Here is a 14,599-nt window from a genome sequence, read left to right as displayed (position 1 = left end):
ATTACTTATATATAACTATAGTAAACTGAAAGTACCACTTACTGAGTACTATTATTTCTTCATAAAAGTCTATATAACTTTAAGAGCCACTATCAAAGAAAAATAAGCACATTTCTAAAATGTAAACTTTGTACCAAGCACTATAAGAATTACAGTTCAAAATTACTGTTCAAAATAACTCTATACTGTTTAAGCTTTTTCATTTGATTTTACACCTGAAGAATGGCTTTCCTCCAAAATAATTTCTTACTGCTGAAGCTAAGGGATGATCAGGCAACATTTAAAGGCACTCTAAATGAGATCTCAAATGATAAATGTCAATTTTAAAAATCTCCACAGATACAGAAAACTAGTAAGAACGGGGAAGGAAACTTGCAGTCACTGCCCACCAAGGAGGGTGGTTGGTGGAAGCAGCAGCAAGCAGCCGAGGATTCACAGGCTCAAAGTCCTTCCAGGGCTCTTCACAGACTGGTTCACTCTAAGTTTATACGACGCTTTTCATTAGGTGACAAAAAGAGCAATACAGAAAAACTCAAAACAGATTTTACAAAGAAAAGTCACTAGAAATTAGATCATATAATGGTTGAAAATTCAAGTTCCTATTATGTCAAGATTTGGGTTTGAATCTTAATCCTGCCAGTTACTACATGATTCTGAAGGATACCTCCTTCAAAGTGCACAGATCTCCTCACCTACAAACTTGAAAGAACTGGAAAAAAATAAGCATATGGTGATTACAATGATTAAAGGAAACAAGATAATGTGTATGAAGTGCTTAGCACAATACCTACCCTAACACTGGCACTCAAAAGATTTTGGCTAGTATCAGCCCACCACAAGTAAGTTTACAAAAAAAGTAGGTTAAAGGCCACGTTTATTTTCCCTTGTAGGAAATCATTACTTGAACAAAGTGAATAAATCATCATGCTTAGTCATTTTTTTAAAAACTAACATATTACATATTTGCAAACAACCTCGGGGGGGAAAGCTGTTGCTCCTGTTTCTAACATACTGTTCTTCAATTCTGTTATATTTTGGAGCTGTCACATGCTTTTACCATATAAACTTCAGCAGTTATTTGTATCTTGTCTCTTAAAGCACTTTTAATCTTACCAGTTAGTTCTCTAAAGGTAAGCTCCAATTTAACTTGTTCTGGGGTTGAGCCTCCTACAAACTCTGTCTTAAATTCCAGATCTGTGAATGCTAAATGAAGGATCTCCTTCTGAAGTGACTTCTTAAACCAAGGTCCTCTTTCTTGATCTGACCGAAGATCAGGTATTGGGAAACGAACAGAAAGATTTAATGCTGGAGTAGCAACTTGTACCGATACCCGACAATTTGCAGGATTGTGTGAATCATCTAGAAATACTTCAGTGAACGCCTTGTGCTACAACACAAAATATCAAAAAAAATGCCAAAATATTAAATAAACATACATCACATTAGCATTCAACATTTCGATATGTACAAGAATTATTTCCCCACTGTAATCAATTAACATTCAAATAAAATTAACTACCACACTAATTTAGTGTAATGAAATTTTATAATGTAATATTTATTGGCAAAAGTCAGAACTACTGGCAACAGTTATACCCTGATATAAAAATAAATAAATCAAAATAAAAAACTGAAGACAAATACAGTAGGTATATACATATTTTACTATAAACTAAAAACAAAAGATGTAAATTAGCCTGTCAACAAATCAAATATGGTTAAAAATCATTACAGTATCCAACATTCAATCTGAAGGATTTACCTACCAACATATTACTTTAAAAATTCAATGTGAACTCAGATGAATTATGCCAAATACAAAGACCAGTCTCTGACTCATCTCTGTATTTCTAGGACTAAGTCCAGAGCCTGGCACATTGTAGGTTCTAAACAAACATTGACTAAATGACTCACCCTGAGTTCCTATTCAATCTAAGAGTATGATCCCATGAAATGGCTGCCAGAAAACAAACAGATGTACCACGTATCCCAAACCATGTTGTAACAAAAAGATCAAAGAATGTGCCATTCACATAAAGGTCCACTTCTAACTTTTCTTGAAAATGCATTAAAACCAATAAAGATTTAGTTCATTGTAGGTGGTAACAGTTCTATTTCTAGAATCAGTCTCTAAACTCTTCGACTAGAAATTTCCCTTCATATGCTAGACATTGATTTTTAAAAAACCTCCCCTCTCCCCTATTTCCAATACCATCCCCCTCTCTCCAAGGCAAAAGTTATGCAAGATATTAAACCATCATTCCAATACATCTACAACTAACAGCAAATACAGAGACTAGCCCAAAGAACTTAAAATAACTAGCAACTGGTGACAAAAAATGCCGATTTAACATGAATCCTCACTACTAAGGAAACAACAAATAAGCAGGAATATAGAATATCTTGTCCCTTTTCTTTTTAACTAAAGTTGTCTATGTTGGTCCTGTTCCTACAGTCCCCAAATTCCGGCCCCAAAATTCCTAATAGATTTCTTGCAAATATGACTTCCTTGATTTGCTTAGAAGACTCTACATACCAGATCTAAGTGATGTAATGTGATGCTCAAGGGATTATTTTTCTGATTTCAAAAGTATATCCTATATTATGGGCTACACTTTTTTGATGGTTCAAGAAGTTTACTTAATGTGTGAACAGGTCAAACTTTGTGACTATGTTACAATTAGTTTATGAAACTCAGATAAACATAGGAAAGGAAATCTAAGTCCAATAACACAACCAAATGCTCTCAAATGCCATAACTTCCATTAATTTTTTTTTTTTTTTTGTATTAATGATTGAACCCAGGAGTGCTCTGTCACTGTGCTATATCCCCGGGATTCCCCCACCCTTTATTTTTAAGACAGGATCTCACCAAATTGCCAAGGCTGACTCAAACTTGTGATCCCTCTGCCTCAGCCTCCCAAGTAACTGAGATTACAGGTGTACACCCCATGCCTGGCTTCTATTAATTCCTTTTCTGTGCATCAATTTATAGTACCACTTTAATATATGCTATTAAATCTATGTAGAATGCTTAGCTCAGAAATTATCTCAATAAGCCTATTAGTTAATTAAATTATGATTATTTACAACTTTTTGAATACTTACCAGACTGATATGCTTATTATATGAAGTATACATATGAGATGCCATCATCTCTACTGTAGTAAGTTTCTGTGGTTGAAGCAAGGAATTTAACCGGTCCACAATACTGATATCCAGTTCACAACATACTGGATTTAATTTAATTTGTAAATCCGCCTTCTGAGGAACTGAACTAAGTCTTGCTTGACTGCCCTGAAAAGGAAGGTGGGGAGCATTAATACAATCACTAATAAAACTACAAGATTAAGGCAAAGACCCTAAAATTGTGAGAGAATACATATCCAAAATTTTTACAAGCAGCACTCAAACAAAAAGATCTCTTACCTGGGGTCCTCTATTCTCAGAATGCTTATAATGAAGCTGAAGACACACAGGGGGGTGGGCATCAGTTCCTTCTTTAGAATGGAACGTTAAAAGCTTAAAAACAAAGAAATTAAATCTTAGATAATAAGCTATAATTAATCACATGAATTCAGAGGTGGGAAGAGCTATCTGAAGTCAGAAAAGTTGGCTTTACTTTTCCTTTTTACCACTTACTGGCAATGTAAATCTTAGTCCAGTTAGTTACTTTTCTTTTTTAAGACAGGGTCTTGCCAAGTCCCAATTTAGGAGTCTCACTAAATGGCCTACACCAGCCTGGAACTTGCACTCCTCCTGCTTCAGTCTCCCGAGTTGCTGGGACTACAGGCCTGTACACCACACTGGGCTTCAGTTAGTGTGAGACAGTATCTTATCTGCAGAATGCAGATGAGGATTCGAATAAATTAATACTCAAGAAAGATCTCTGAATATAAACACATAATAAATATTATTTTGCCAACATACCTTTGCATTTGAAAAAAATCAAATTAAGGTAAAAAAACACAAAACTTTATGCTAATCTTGAACAGTACTTGGCACATAGTAGGCATTCAATATTTGCTCAATAAAAAGTTTTCTGAAGAATGAAAATGAGTGAATTCCTGTATGCCTTCCTATGCATTTTTTCAGAAAACTATTTATGATCATATAATTTCTTAAAAGACAGATTTAAAGTGTAACCCAAAAAAAGTGACACCTGTTTACCTCTGTGTAGTGAGGAGGAACAGAATGACAGTCGGTTGGAAACAGACACTCCAAAAGCTCCATCTGCCCAATGGATGTATCAGTACTAAAATACCGGGAAGCTGATCTTTGCCTTTGTTCATAGGCTACTTTGATGCCAGTACCTATAAATCTATTATAAAAAATGTAGCATTTAAGGGCTTCCATATACTTCTAGATTAAAAGACTTATCTTAAGTAGTCAGGGAACAATAAACAAATGTTAATAACAGAATAATTACCCACTTATCTTGACAAATTCGAGTTAGCAATAATAATATTCCTAAGAATATTAACCAGGTCTGCTTCTAATTTGCCATTCCCTGACAAAGCTATCAGTTTAACTGATGGAAAATCTTCCAGGGTATATTCCTTTCCAAACACTGTACTTCCTTCTTACATTTAAAATTTACACTACAGTGGATAAAATCTTTCAAATCTGTAAAACACATGAAATAGTCCCTTGAAATTTAGAAACAACATGAAGTATGTTAAAACTTCAGTTGGTGGGACTTGAATGAAACTTACCTCTAATTTCTGTGGGTTTTGCTGTATTTTGATAGATATTGGAAAACTTGTCAAAATTGGGGGAAAAACAATCTCTACAATTTGATTACAAATACCATGGTCCTAATCTGTAGGTATCTTTTGGTAGGTATTGTAACTACTTTACACATTAACTTTAAAACTTTACAAGTTATGTTAAAATAAACCCCATCATATTTTCTACAAAATAAATTATATGTGCCTGAATTATTTATCAAAATAATATCACTTAAGTCATAAACGGTATTTTCATTTTAACAATAGGAACAAATTCAATTCATCCTTTAGGACTCAATTTATAAAGGTACAGTGGCAATTTGGACATTTTGGGTTTGTTTGGTTTTGTTTTTTAAGAAAAAGATGGAAATGTAGTACCCATATGACTTCCCATTCCTGGCCAGCAAACATGCAACACCGCACAGTCCCTCCTCATTAGTTTGCTCGCCACCACTGTCAGCTGTTAAAGCCAGTAACGATAAAAACTATTTTCATGTTGTAATACAGTCAGTAGAGATGATGGCAAAACACTATCAAAGAAACTTGGAACTACAGAGATGTTTTAGCAAATTCAGATTATCTCCATTGTTCTACATGCCACATAACCTGAGTGAGAAATTCTATACTAAACATCTTCATAGCATTTTAAGAAAAGTACCCATTCCACTCCTTTACAAATAAAATATAAATTTTTAAAACAAATACAGATAGATGAATATAAAAGTCCACATTTGGTTCTCAAAGGTCATTAACAAACATGAGAGAGTTTACCTAAGGTGATCATGTGAGCAAGCTTCCGCAAATACTGTTCGGAAAGACTTAAAATCATCAGCCGAAAATCTTGCTGGATCGATCTTTTCTATACAAGTAAAGAAAGCTACAGCCATAGGTGTCAATGGATTGAGGTTCTGTGATGTTTCCGGTGGAGATAAAGGATCAATGTGAAGCACAGAGATTGAAAAAGTTCCAACAGCTAGTCTAAAAATAAGTTCAGGCCTGGATTCATCCATTGAAACAGATCTGGACGGGAGAGCTGAAATACATGTGTTGAAAGTTTATATACATAAACTTTAATGCTTAAATTCACATATCAAAACTATAAAACATTTACTCATGTGTTAGGTTTAAAAAACAGATGACCAAAACAAAAAAAAGGTGAGCATACAATAGTTGGAATGACATTAAATAATTAAGATAAACTGCTAACTTGCTGCGTCTTACATTCAGTATCCTTGATACTTGAAGTACAAAGGAGTCCATTAAAATAGTAAATGTATAATGCTTTTTCATTATTAAAAGTATATTGGAAAAATCAAAATTAATTGAAAGTTGCTCACCAAATTTTCTTTTAAGGCTTGTGTTTATTTCAATTAAATTTTGCAGAAGAAGAGTCAGGGTATAGCTTAGTGCTAGAACACTGGACTCATATGCATGAGGTCCTAACCTTCATCTTCAGCACCACAAAAAAATTCAATATTTGCAGAGTAAAAACTTGAGGTTCTCTTTCAAGGAATACATAAACAGTAAAAGAAAAATAGAAGGCTGGGGACATAACTCAAAGGTAGAGTGTTTGTCTGGCACTGTGAGGCTCTGGGTCCGACCCTTTCTCTCTCTCTCTCTCATACACACACACACACACACACACCAGATAGTTTAGGATCCTAAACTGCAATAATAGTATGAAACTTATGTGATACTTTTCACTAACAATATCCAAGTTACTTAAATACACCAAGGCTATGATGAATGAGCCTATTCTAAAACACTTCACAGGGAATTGTTCAACGATTCATTTTTTTTCTAAACTTTGTTAAATGGCCTAGACCAAAACAAAGGACAAAAAAAAAACCCAAACAGTTCTAAGTAGAATACATGCTTAGCATATGCAAGGCTCTGAGTTCAAATCCCAGCACCAAAAACTTTTTTATAATAAAATATAAATAAAACTAACATTTATTTATTTTTGTTGAAAAAAAAAACTAGAATGATTAAAAGAATTTTTTAATGTTTCAAAAATTCCAGTGGAAACAGAATAACTGTCTTCCACTTACCAGCCTTCTGCAAAGATGTCGGGTGAACAAGGTTGGATGGAAATGCAGACCCCCTCACTGGCTGTTCTTTATGATGATCAAGGAACTCTCCCCATGTTGGCTGAAGCTATAAAAGATTTTTTTAAAGAATGTGAATAAAGTGCAAAATTTTAGAAGCAACTTTTTAAGAATAAAAAAATAAAATAATACTTTACCACAGTAGCACTTAATGGAGATCCTGCTGGGGTATTAGTGTATGTACTAGTTAGTGATAACTCCAGATCCATATTTGGCGGGTCCCCAAGGGGTGGAAGAGAAGAGAGACTATGGGACATGTCCATATCAGCCATGGAGAAGAAAACTTCTTCTTCTGGGGAGAATTAGACTTCATCACTTATGGCATAATTTCACCAATTCAAGTCTTTAAAGTAGGTTAATATACATTAATAGAATCTTCTTTTAAATTATTTGAGATATAGTGATGCCCCAGAATGTGTATTACTTCCAATGGGGCATTTGAATCCAAGGTATGAATGGCATTGGAAAAACTCAATTGAATATAACTCAACAAAAGCCAATGCTCTCTTATTGAATGGTTTTGTGGAGTTTTGTTGTTTATTAAACATAGTATTTTACATGGTGTATTTTTTTTAAGTGTCATAACAATTTAGAAGTTTAAAAAAATCTACATCTTAAAATGGCGTCAGCATACACAAGACCCTGGGTTCAATCTCCAGCATAAATAGTAAATATATTGCCATCTCTCATTTCATATGTATAGCTATTTCCTTTTGTAAAAAAAAAAAAAAAAAAAGAATCAAATACATTATTGAAACTTCTATTTATGTTTCAATTTCTCCTTTTGGAGCTTATTTTACCCTTATGCTAATAAAGTTTGTTACAGTCAAAATTTGAGTAGGCTTTTTTATTTGGGTCAACATTCCATACTTAAATTCTTACTATTTATGTTATCCATGTATCCATGTTCATACATTCCAAAACATCTTTAAATGTGAAGTCAGCTGGGTAATGATGATACTAACATAAAACTGATAAGTCTAAGAGTTTCCTATTGAAAGGAATCCACTGTACATCATTATGTGAGAACATAATATAACAATCATAATTACTCCCAATTTATCTTTTGTGTAAATCTATACTTTTATAAACTGACTTTACTGAAAGTAATAAAAATAATAATAACAAAACAAAATTAAAAAAGGAAACTGTAGCAACCATGTGCTGCTTCATCACTATTAATACTATGTTTAGATCACCTTATAAATTAAAATTTTCTTAATGGCATGGATATTTTATTTCATTGCTAATCTTTTCACAGAAGCAAAAATTATGTTTAATTTTACCTATGATGATAATGTAAGATTCTGATGTCAACTGAATTGCTTACCACGGCTAGAAGGTGTACGAGCCGTTTCTGTCTCATAAAAGCTTTGCTCTGAAGATACACCCACAGACAAGGAATCTTTCCTCAAATAATACCGGTTTAATTCCATCTGAATTCGATACTCGTCTTCCTGCTGCATAGGTCGGTTTTTCCTATCTTTATTAGCTAACCCTATTTTGCTAGAATTTTCTAGAAGTATACAAAAGAAAAGCAGAACAGTAATTAAATTTGAAGCTATTTAAGCATTTCTCTCCCAAAACCCACTTATCCAATACTAATGGCAAAATGGCAACTTAAGACCATAAGTCAGTGCAAAAACAGCACTATTCAATGTTAGTCAGAGATCGAAGCAACAGTTGTAAGCAACTAGCCAGGAATCAAAAAATCTTACCACTGGAACTTATCTGTTACTAAAAATATTTTAACAAGTGTGCTATTTACTGTGTTCGAGAAATATATTTTCTCCTTTGTATGAAGTACTACCACAAAGAAATCAGTCAGAACAATTTTGAAACAAAAACGTGACACATTCTGAATGTTTATGTGTGCCATGGTAGCACAATTCAAAAAACACAACCCAATTAACTCTTTAGGGCATGATACTTCATTAATTTACTATATAGCTTTAATTTCACATATTCAAAAATAATAAACTTTCCTAAATGTATGTTATATATTTCAGTTTAAAAGTTTCAAAGAATTAAAAATAATAATAGCAGAATTATACTTGCCTGGTCCAGCAATAGCTGCCAACATATCCAAAAGCAAGTGTACCTGTCTTGGTGACAGGAATAGATGAATGGAGTCTATCTGTCCATCGACATCCAACTTAAAAAAATAAACCATTCAGGATGAATACTCTTTCAAAAGCTCATCATCATAAATTTCAGTATATGTCAAGCACTGAGATAAGTATTTATTGATAGTCTTGAATTCTTTCACATAAGAGTCTAAACCTAAATGAAAAGACCTCAAGACCACCAAGCAGTGTGCCTCTCAGATGCCTGCTATGTTTCAAAGTCCACCCTCTCCTGGACATGAGTGGAAGCCACAGCAGGCATGTGTACAGAAGACAGTGCTTACATGGCCTTCTCTTCTTCCAATTCTTGGCCCACTACTTCTTCTGGAATCAAAAGTTCCAGCACACTCTTCCTGATTCCGGTTGAGAATACTAAACAAATCACTCTATTCTCTACACAGCTTTCTAAAAAGTTAAATATCCCCACCTTATTTTTCATTCACCTTTTCTTTGTTTGAATAAGCTAATAATAATTTACAGTATTTTTATACCATTTTGCAATTGATAAATAATCCAGTTAATGAAACACATTTTCATTTGGAAAATGGCTTCTTATCAAGAGAAAAACAAATTCCTTCTGATTCTTCAAACAAAAAATAAATTACATATTGACTGAGAAATTTCCATGATCTAAGAATATAATCTACTCCTTAAAAACAATAATCATCACTATCATTTTTTTGAGCATTGGTGCTTTTATGTATATTTCGTCTACTTCTTACTGTTTGTTTTATAGATGAAGAAACAGGTTCACAAGATTAAGTGACTTGCAGAGCAGGATTTTAATGGAGGCTGACCTAGATGAAGAGCCCTCTCTCCTTCCATGGCATGACCCCCCCTGCACTAACCACAGACCATTTTAGGGGGCTCCTTGCTAACTGCTGACACCCTAAGTCATGTCCCTGATTGAGGCTGAGGAGAGTAGGAAAACATATTTCTAATCATAAGCCAAATTTTTTAATGGTTTTTTAAAATTTCTTTGTATTGAAAGTACAATCTCTGATCTTCATTAGGATAGATAATCAAGGGTTGCATTTCTAATTTTTGCAAAAACATTCTGTTATTAGTAAATTCTGAATTTGGCATACAAAAGACAAAGTACTTATTACTTCCTTTTGGAAATATAAAATAACCAAAAAAATTTCAACACAGTGTAACATGGTAGCTAAAACAATCTCTCTAAATTCAATCCAGGCAGTCCTCTACTTTCATATATAATGTGTTACTGAAAACACACTAAGATTGGACAGACTTACACACTACTCATGTGGATGCTATTCCTGCAGAACTAAAAAAATAGCATGAAGCCTTTCTTAACCTTTTGAATGCATGGTTAAAAGATTTTAGTTTAATGAACACTGGAAAGAGACTAAAGATCTAACACTTAGAGCACACTATTGTAACGCTACCCCTTATCTACTCTAGTAAGGTTATTAGATCTATGCTTCTCAATGCTAATCTCCAGAACTTTTTTTTTCCATTTAGCACTCATTTCCATTAAATAAACACAAAATGTATTTCAAGTAACCAATTTATTACACAAGTTACTATATAGGCAAAGATAGTATCTCCAAATACTAAATATCCGTTGGTACACAATACTGCCACACAAAAATTTCCAGATGTCCTTTTGTCACCTTATACACAAAGTCTAAAAGTATAATATGACAAGAACGTATACCTATCAATACATAATATAAAAAACTTTGGGTGTGTACAAAGATCAAAAACATAAATGTTGCGACTGATATACATTTAATCAAAACTGAACTATAAGGCTGGGGCTATAGCTCTGTGGTGGAGTGCTTGTCTCACATGCAAGAAGCACTGGGTTCAATCCTCAGCACCACATAAAAATAAACACATAAAAGATATTGTGTCCATTTACAACTAAAAAATTTTTAAAAAACTGAACTATGAAAGTTATTGTTATGGCCCTTTCTTCTTAAATAAATGGGAAATACATTCCCTAACGACACCACCAATGTGCTGGTATCCCAAGGATGTTGCCATAGCAAGGGAGTTCCCATGGTGTTTACACACACCTACATCTACCTACTCCCTTAAGGATCCTCTAGTGATATTTCATGAAGATGTTGAAAACCTGGTTAAAGGAGGAAGGGCAAGGCAGTGAAGAAGGGGGAGGGCAATAATCAGTAATAGGACTATCTTCATTCTAATTCTCAATTTCCTCCTCCAACTCCAATCAGGTGTCCCAAATCCAAGGAAAGATTTCTGAGGACTCCTAAATACCCTGAAAATTTTTCTATGTATATTTACATACAGCATTCAGTGGCCCTTCTTCTATATTCCCAAAGCAATTTCCATACCCTTTAGCGTATCTTTCATTGTCTTTATATGATGTCTTCAAAAAGCTGAGAGAAATAAAAAGTGAGTATCTTTTCATAAATATTGCACTACTATAGAAAGTCATTCCATTCAAAATATGGATGGATGGAAAATTTTACATAAACACTTCTACAATCAACTTGCTTTTCAAATCTCTTTTTAACTTCTTAATTTTATGACAACAGAAAGACATGTTATTAACGAATTCCTAATTATCTTAACCGATGAAACCATGCTTTTGGTTTTGACTGTTAGAATGAGAAGAGTGAGTACAGGAGGCGGCCCTTCATAGAACCTGACTTGCAGCAGTAAGGCCAAGGCAGTCCTCATTTTAACTGTGAGGACCCAAGACACCAGCTCCTAGTGAGAGTAAAATGCTGATACCAAGAAAAGAGAGGCCTTTGGTAATCTACAGTACCCAACCAGAGGCTCAGGGTACACAGATTAAAGAACAGTTATAGTTTTATTAGACAAAATAAACACTGACCTTAGCTCCAGGAAGTACTTCATTCTGTTTCAATGTGAGACTCAACTCCAACCTACCAATTAACCCACCAATTTGCACTGGGTCAGATGGTGCTATCTCTGGTAAATTTCTAGTTAATTGTGGGTGTGGCTCATAAACAATTTTAGGGTTCCAGCTAGGTGACAGCTTTGGCTCAGTTTCCTGAAATAATGCAGTAAGAATAGAAGAATTATTTTAAATATCTTAGTGTTAATAAAGTAGAATGCAAAATATAAAATGTCAACTAAGAATAAAATATTTGGCATGCAAAGCCATATTGTTATACTGGATAAAGTAGTATCTGATAGCTAAAATGGAACAGTACTACATTGGGCTACAAATGAAGACATAACACAGAAAAGGAGTTTATGAAAAAAGTACAGTATCTGTTCAAGGTAATAAGAAAATCTGACAGACACTATAATTAAGAATACCTGATATGTGAAATAACGTAAAAGGTAAATAATGGAATGACTGATCTATAAAGATTTTGTGCTCTTGGAAGAAATTAAAGAGTTCCTTAATTATACAGATTTTTTTTTTTAAACGGCAAAATTTGTAAAATAAATTTTCAGCAATACATTTATTCTGTAAGATAAATTTGAATACTGCTTAATTTCCAGTTTATATTATAAAAGGATTACATATCAATAAGCCATTCTGCCCCAAGACACAGTTGCCAACATTTCTGTCAAACTAACACACAGCTAGCAAACTGTTAAGAAAGACACTAAATACAAGTATTTTTAAATCTCTGAAATACATATCCCCATTACTGAATATCTGTGCTAACTTGCAAATCAGATGAAGAATCATCACCATACTATACATCCTAGAAAAATTTAATAGCCCTCATTTAAACCTTCTAGAAATCCATGATCAAGTTTGGGATTGTTCTGTTTTTCTTACCACTGGTGCAGTTGAACACACTGGTGAAGATTTTGCTGATGCAGAAAACTCATCCCAAAAGAGAGACACTCCAGAGAGCTGAAGTAACTTGTGAGCAAAAGCTGTGGGCTGATGTACATTAATTCCTGAGGATTCATCAGCAGTTTCATCGCAGTATACAGTTCTAAAAATTAAAAACAAAAGGAGCATTTGAACAAAACTCCTAGGACAGGTCTGGGGATATAGCTTAGTTGATAGAGTGCTTGCCTCATATGCACAAGGCCTTGGGTTCAATCCCTAGCACACCACACACACACACACACAACCAACAAAACTCCTCGGACAACTTCCTTGCAATAATAAAAAAAAGGAGATCTTTTACGTTAAAGGGAGTTTTCAGGTGTTAGCACTTCTTAGAATATGCATTATAATAATGTCTCTCTCTAAAAGATGTCAGAATCATCACACTTCAGTAAATATTTCCTCCAAGAAAAATAACTTCATAAGGCTCTTAAATTGAAGGAAAAAATTAATAACTTCCTGAAGTTACCTTCAAGGAAAAGTTCTTCTACAATTTCCTAAAATATCTCTTTGTAACAGTGAGACAGCATTTGGCTTCAAGTCACAAGTCTGAAAATGGCATTTCTCAAATTCTTGTATGACCAAATCTTCATTTTAAATAAGATAAAGTATGTGGTTCCAAATTCATGAGATGTTAGATACAGTTTTAATATACCATCTAAGGCAATGCCCCCTATTTTCAAAGATCATTAACAATAACTGTTTAACTAATAGATATATTTTGAGAAAAAACAAACCACAATACATCTGTTTAAACCCTGGTAAATGCCTCCAATAGATACATATACAAAGTGTCTTGGGGGCAAGGCACCTTGATACACCAGGAGGCTGAGGCAGGAGGATCTCAAGTTTAAAGCCGGCCTCAGCAAAAGTGAGGTGCTAAGCAACCCAGTGAGACCCTGTCTCTAAATAAAATAAAAAAGGCTATGGATGAGGCTCAGTGTTAGAGTACCCAAGTTCAATCCCAGGTACCCAAAAACAACAACAACAACAACAAAAAAAAAAAAAAAAAAAAAAAACATAAAAAGGGTTGGGAATGTTGCTCAGTGGTTAAGTGCCCCCTGGGTTCAATTCCAGATACAAAAATATATATATCTTTGGGGGTTGGTGTACCTACCTCGGCCCGCTCATTTCTCTTAGCAGGTTGTACAGCACCAACTCTGGTGAAGTTACAACCTAACATCTATGTGTGTATATAAATAAACCTGTTTCAAGCTTTTATGGGGTGCCACCAAGTGGGTACAACAGAAAATTAAAAGCCGCATGTTTATATCTTTTTAAGTAAATCAATATTGCAGATATTTACCTGAAAATAATGCTTACAGATTCTCAAAAGAAACAGTGCCTTCACTCTCTCAGTCAAGCAGCACTCAGATTAAGCACAGCAGAGCACTCTTTCACATTCCTGAAACATATCTACATATTGCATTGCTCCATGAAGAAAAATGCAAACTCAGAAGAGTGCCTTAAGTTTAATAGCACTCAAATACTTACAGCTTTGATTTGATAACTGAAAGAAAATTACTTACTTTGAATTCAACATAGTATCATATATAATTTCAATAATAGAATTAGACTATAACTTGAAAAGTATGACTTTATTCCGAAGTTATGTAATATTTTAATTTAATATCATCACCTCTAGTCTCTAAAAGCACCCTGAATTAATTTTTTATTTTTGCCGTACTAGGAATTGAACCAAGGGCCTCACACATCTAGACAAGCTCTCTACCACTGAGTCACATCCATAGCCCAGCATTTTGAAGTGTAATATGAGAGTTAGAATACAGTTATTTTCAAATACAAAAATTC

General features: G+C 33.9%; 1 protein-coding gene across 4 annotated transcripts in view; it reads right to left on the bottom strand.

The window, feature by feature from the left end:
- The window catches only part of ATG2B (autophagy related 2B), a 64,263-nt gene that overhangs the window by 37,033 nt on the left and 12,631 nt on the right, over positions 1-14,599 (bottom strand). For 3 of the 4 annotated variants that reach the window (XM_079128951.1, XM_079128953.1, XM_079128954.1), the window contains exons 5-15: positions 12,728-12,890; positions 11,801-11,980; positions 8,897-8,993; positions 8,169-8,354; positions 6,976-7,130; positions 6,782-6,887; positions 5,502-5,763; positions 4,171-4,321; positions 3,430-3,522; positions 3,109-3,297; positions 1,114-1,387 (exon numbers count right to left, since the gene is read on the bottom strand). In XM_079128951.1, coding sequence (XP_078985077.1) covers positions 1,114-1,387; positions 3,109-3,297; positions 3,430-3,522; positions 4,171-4,321; positions 5,502-5,763; positions 6,782-6,887; positions 6,976-7,130; positions 8,169-8,354; positions 8,897-8,993; positions 11,801-11,980; positions 12,728-12,890 — 1,856 coding nt within the window. The remainder of the gene's footprint in view (positions 1-1,113; positions 1,388-3,108; positions 3,298-3,429; positions 3,523-4,170; positions 4,322-5,501; positions 5,764-6,781; positions 6,888-6,975; positions 7,131-8,168; positions 8,355-8,896; positions 8,994-11,800; positions 11,981-12,727; positions 12,891-14,599) is intronic. The other variant, XM_079128952.1, reaches the window with a different exon arrangement.

This window comes from Sciurus vulgaris (genome assembly GCF_902686455.1).
Source record: "Sciurus vulgaris genome assembly, chromosome: 2".
NCBI lineage: Eukaryota > Metazoa > Chordata > Mammalia > Rodentia > Sciuridae > Sciurus > Sciurus vulgaris.
This window is presented reverse-complemented; position numbering and strand designations above follow the sequence as displayed.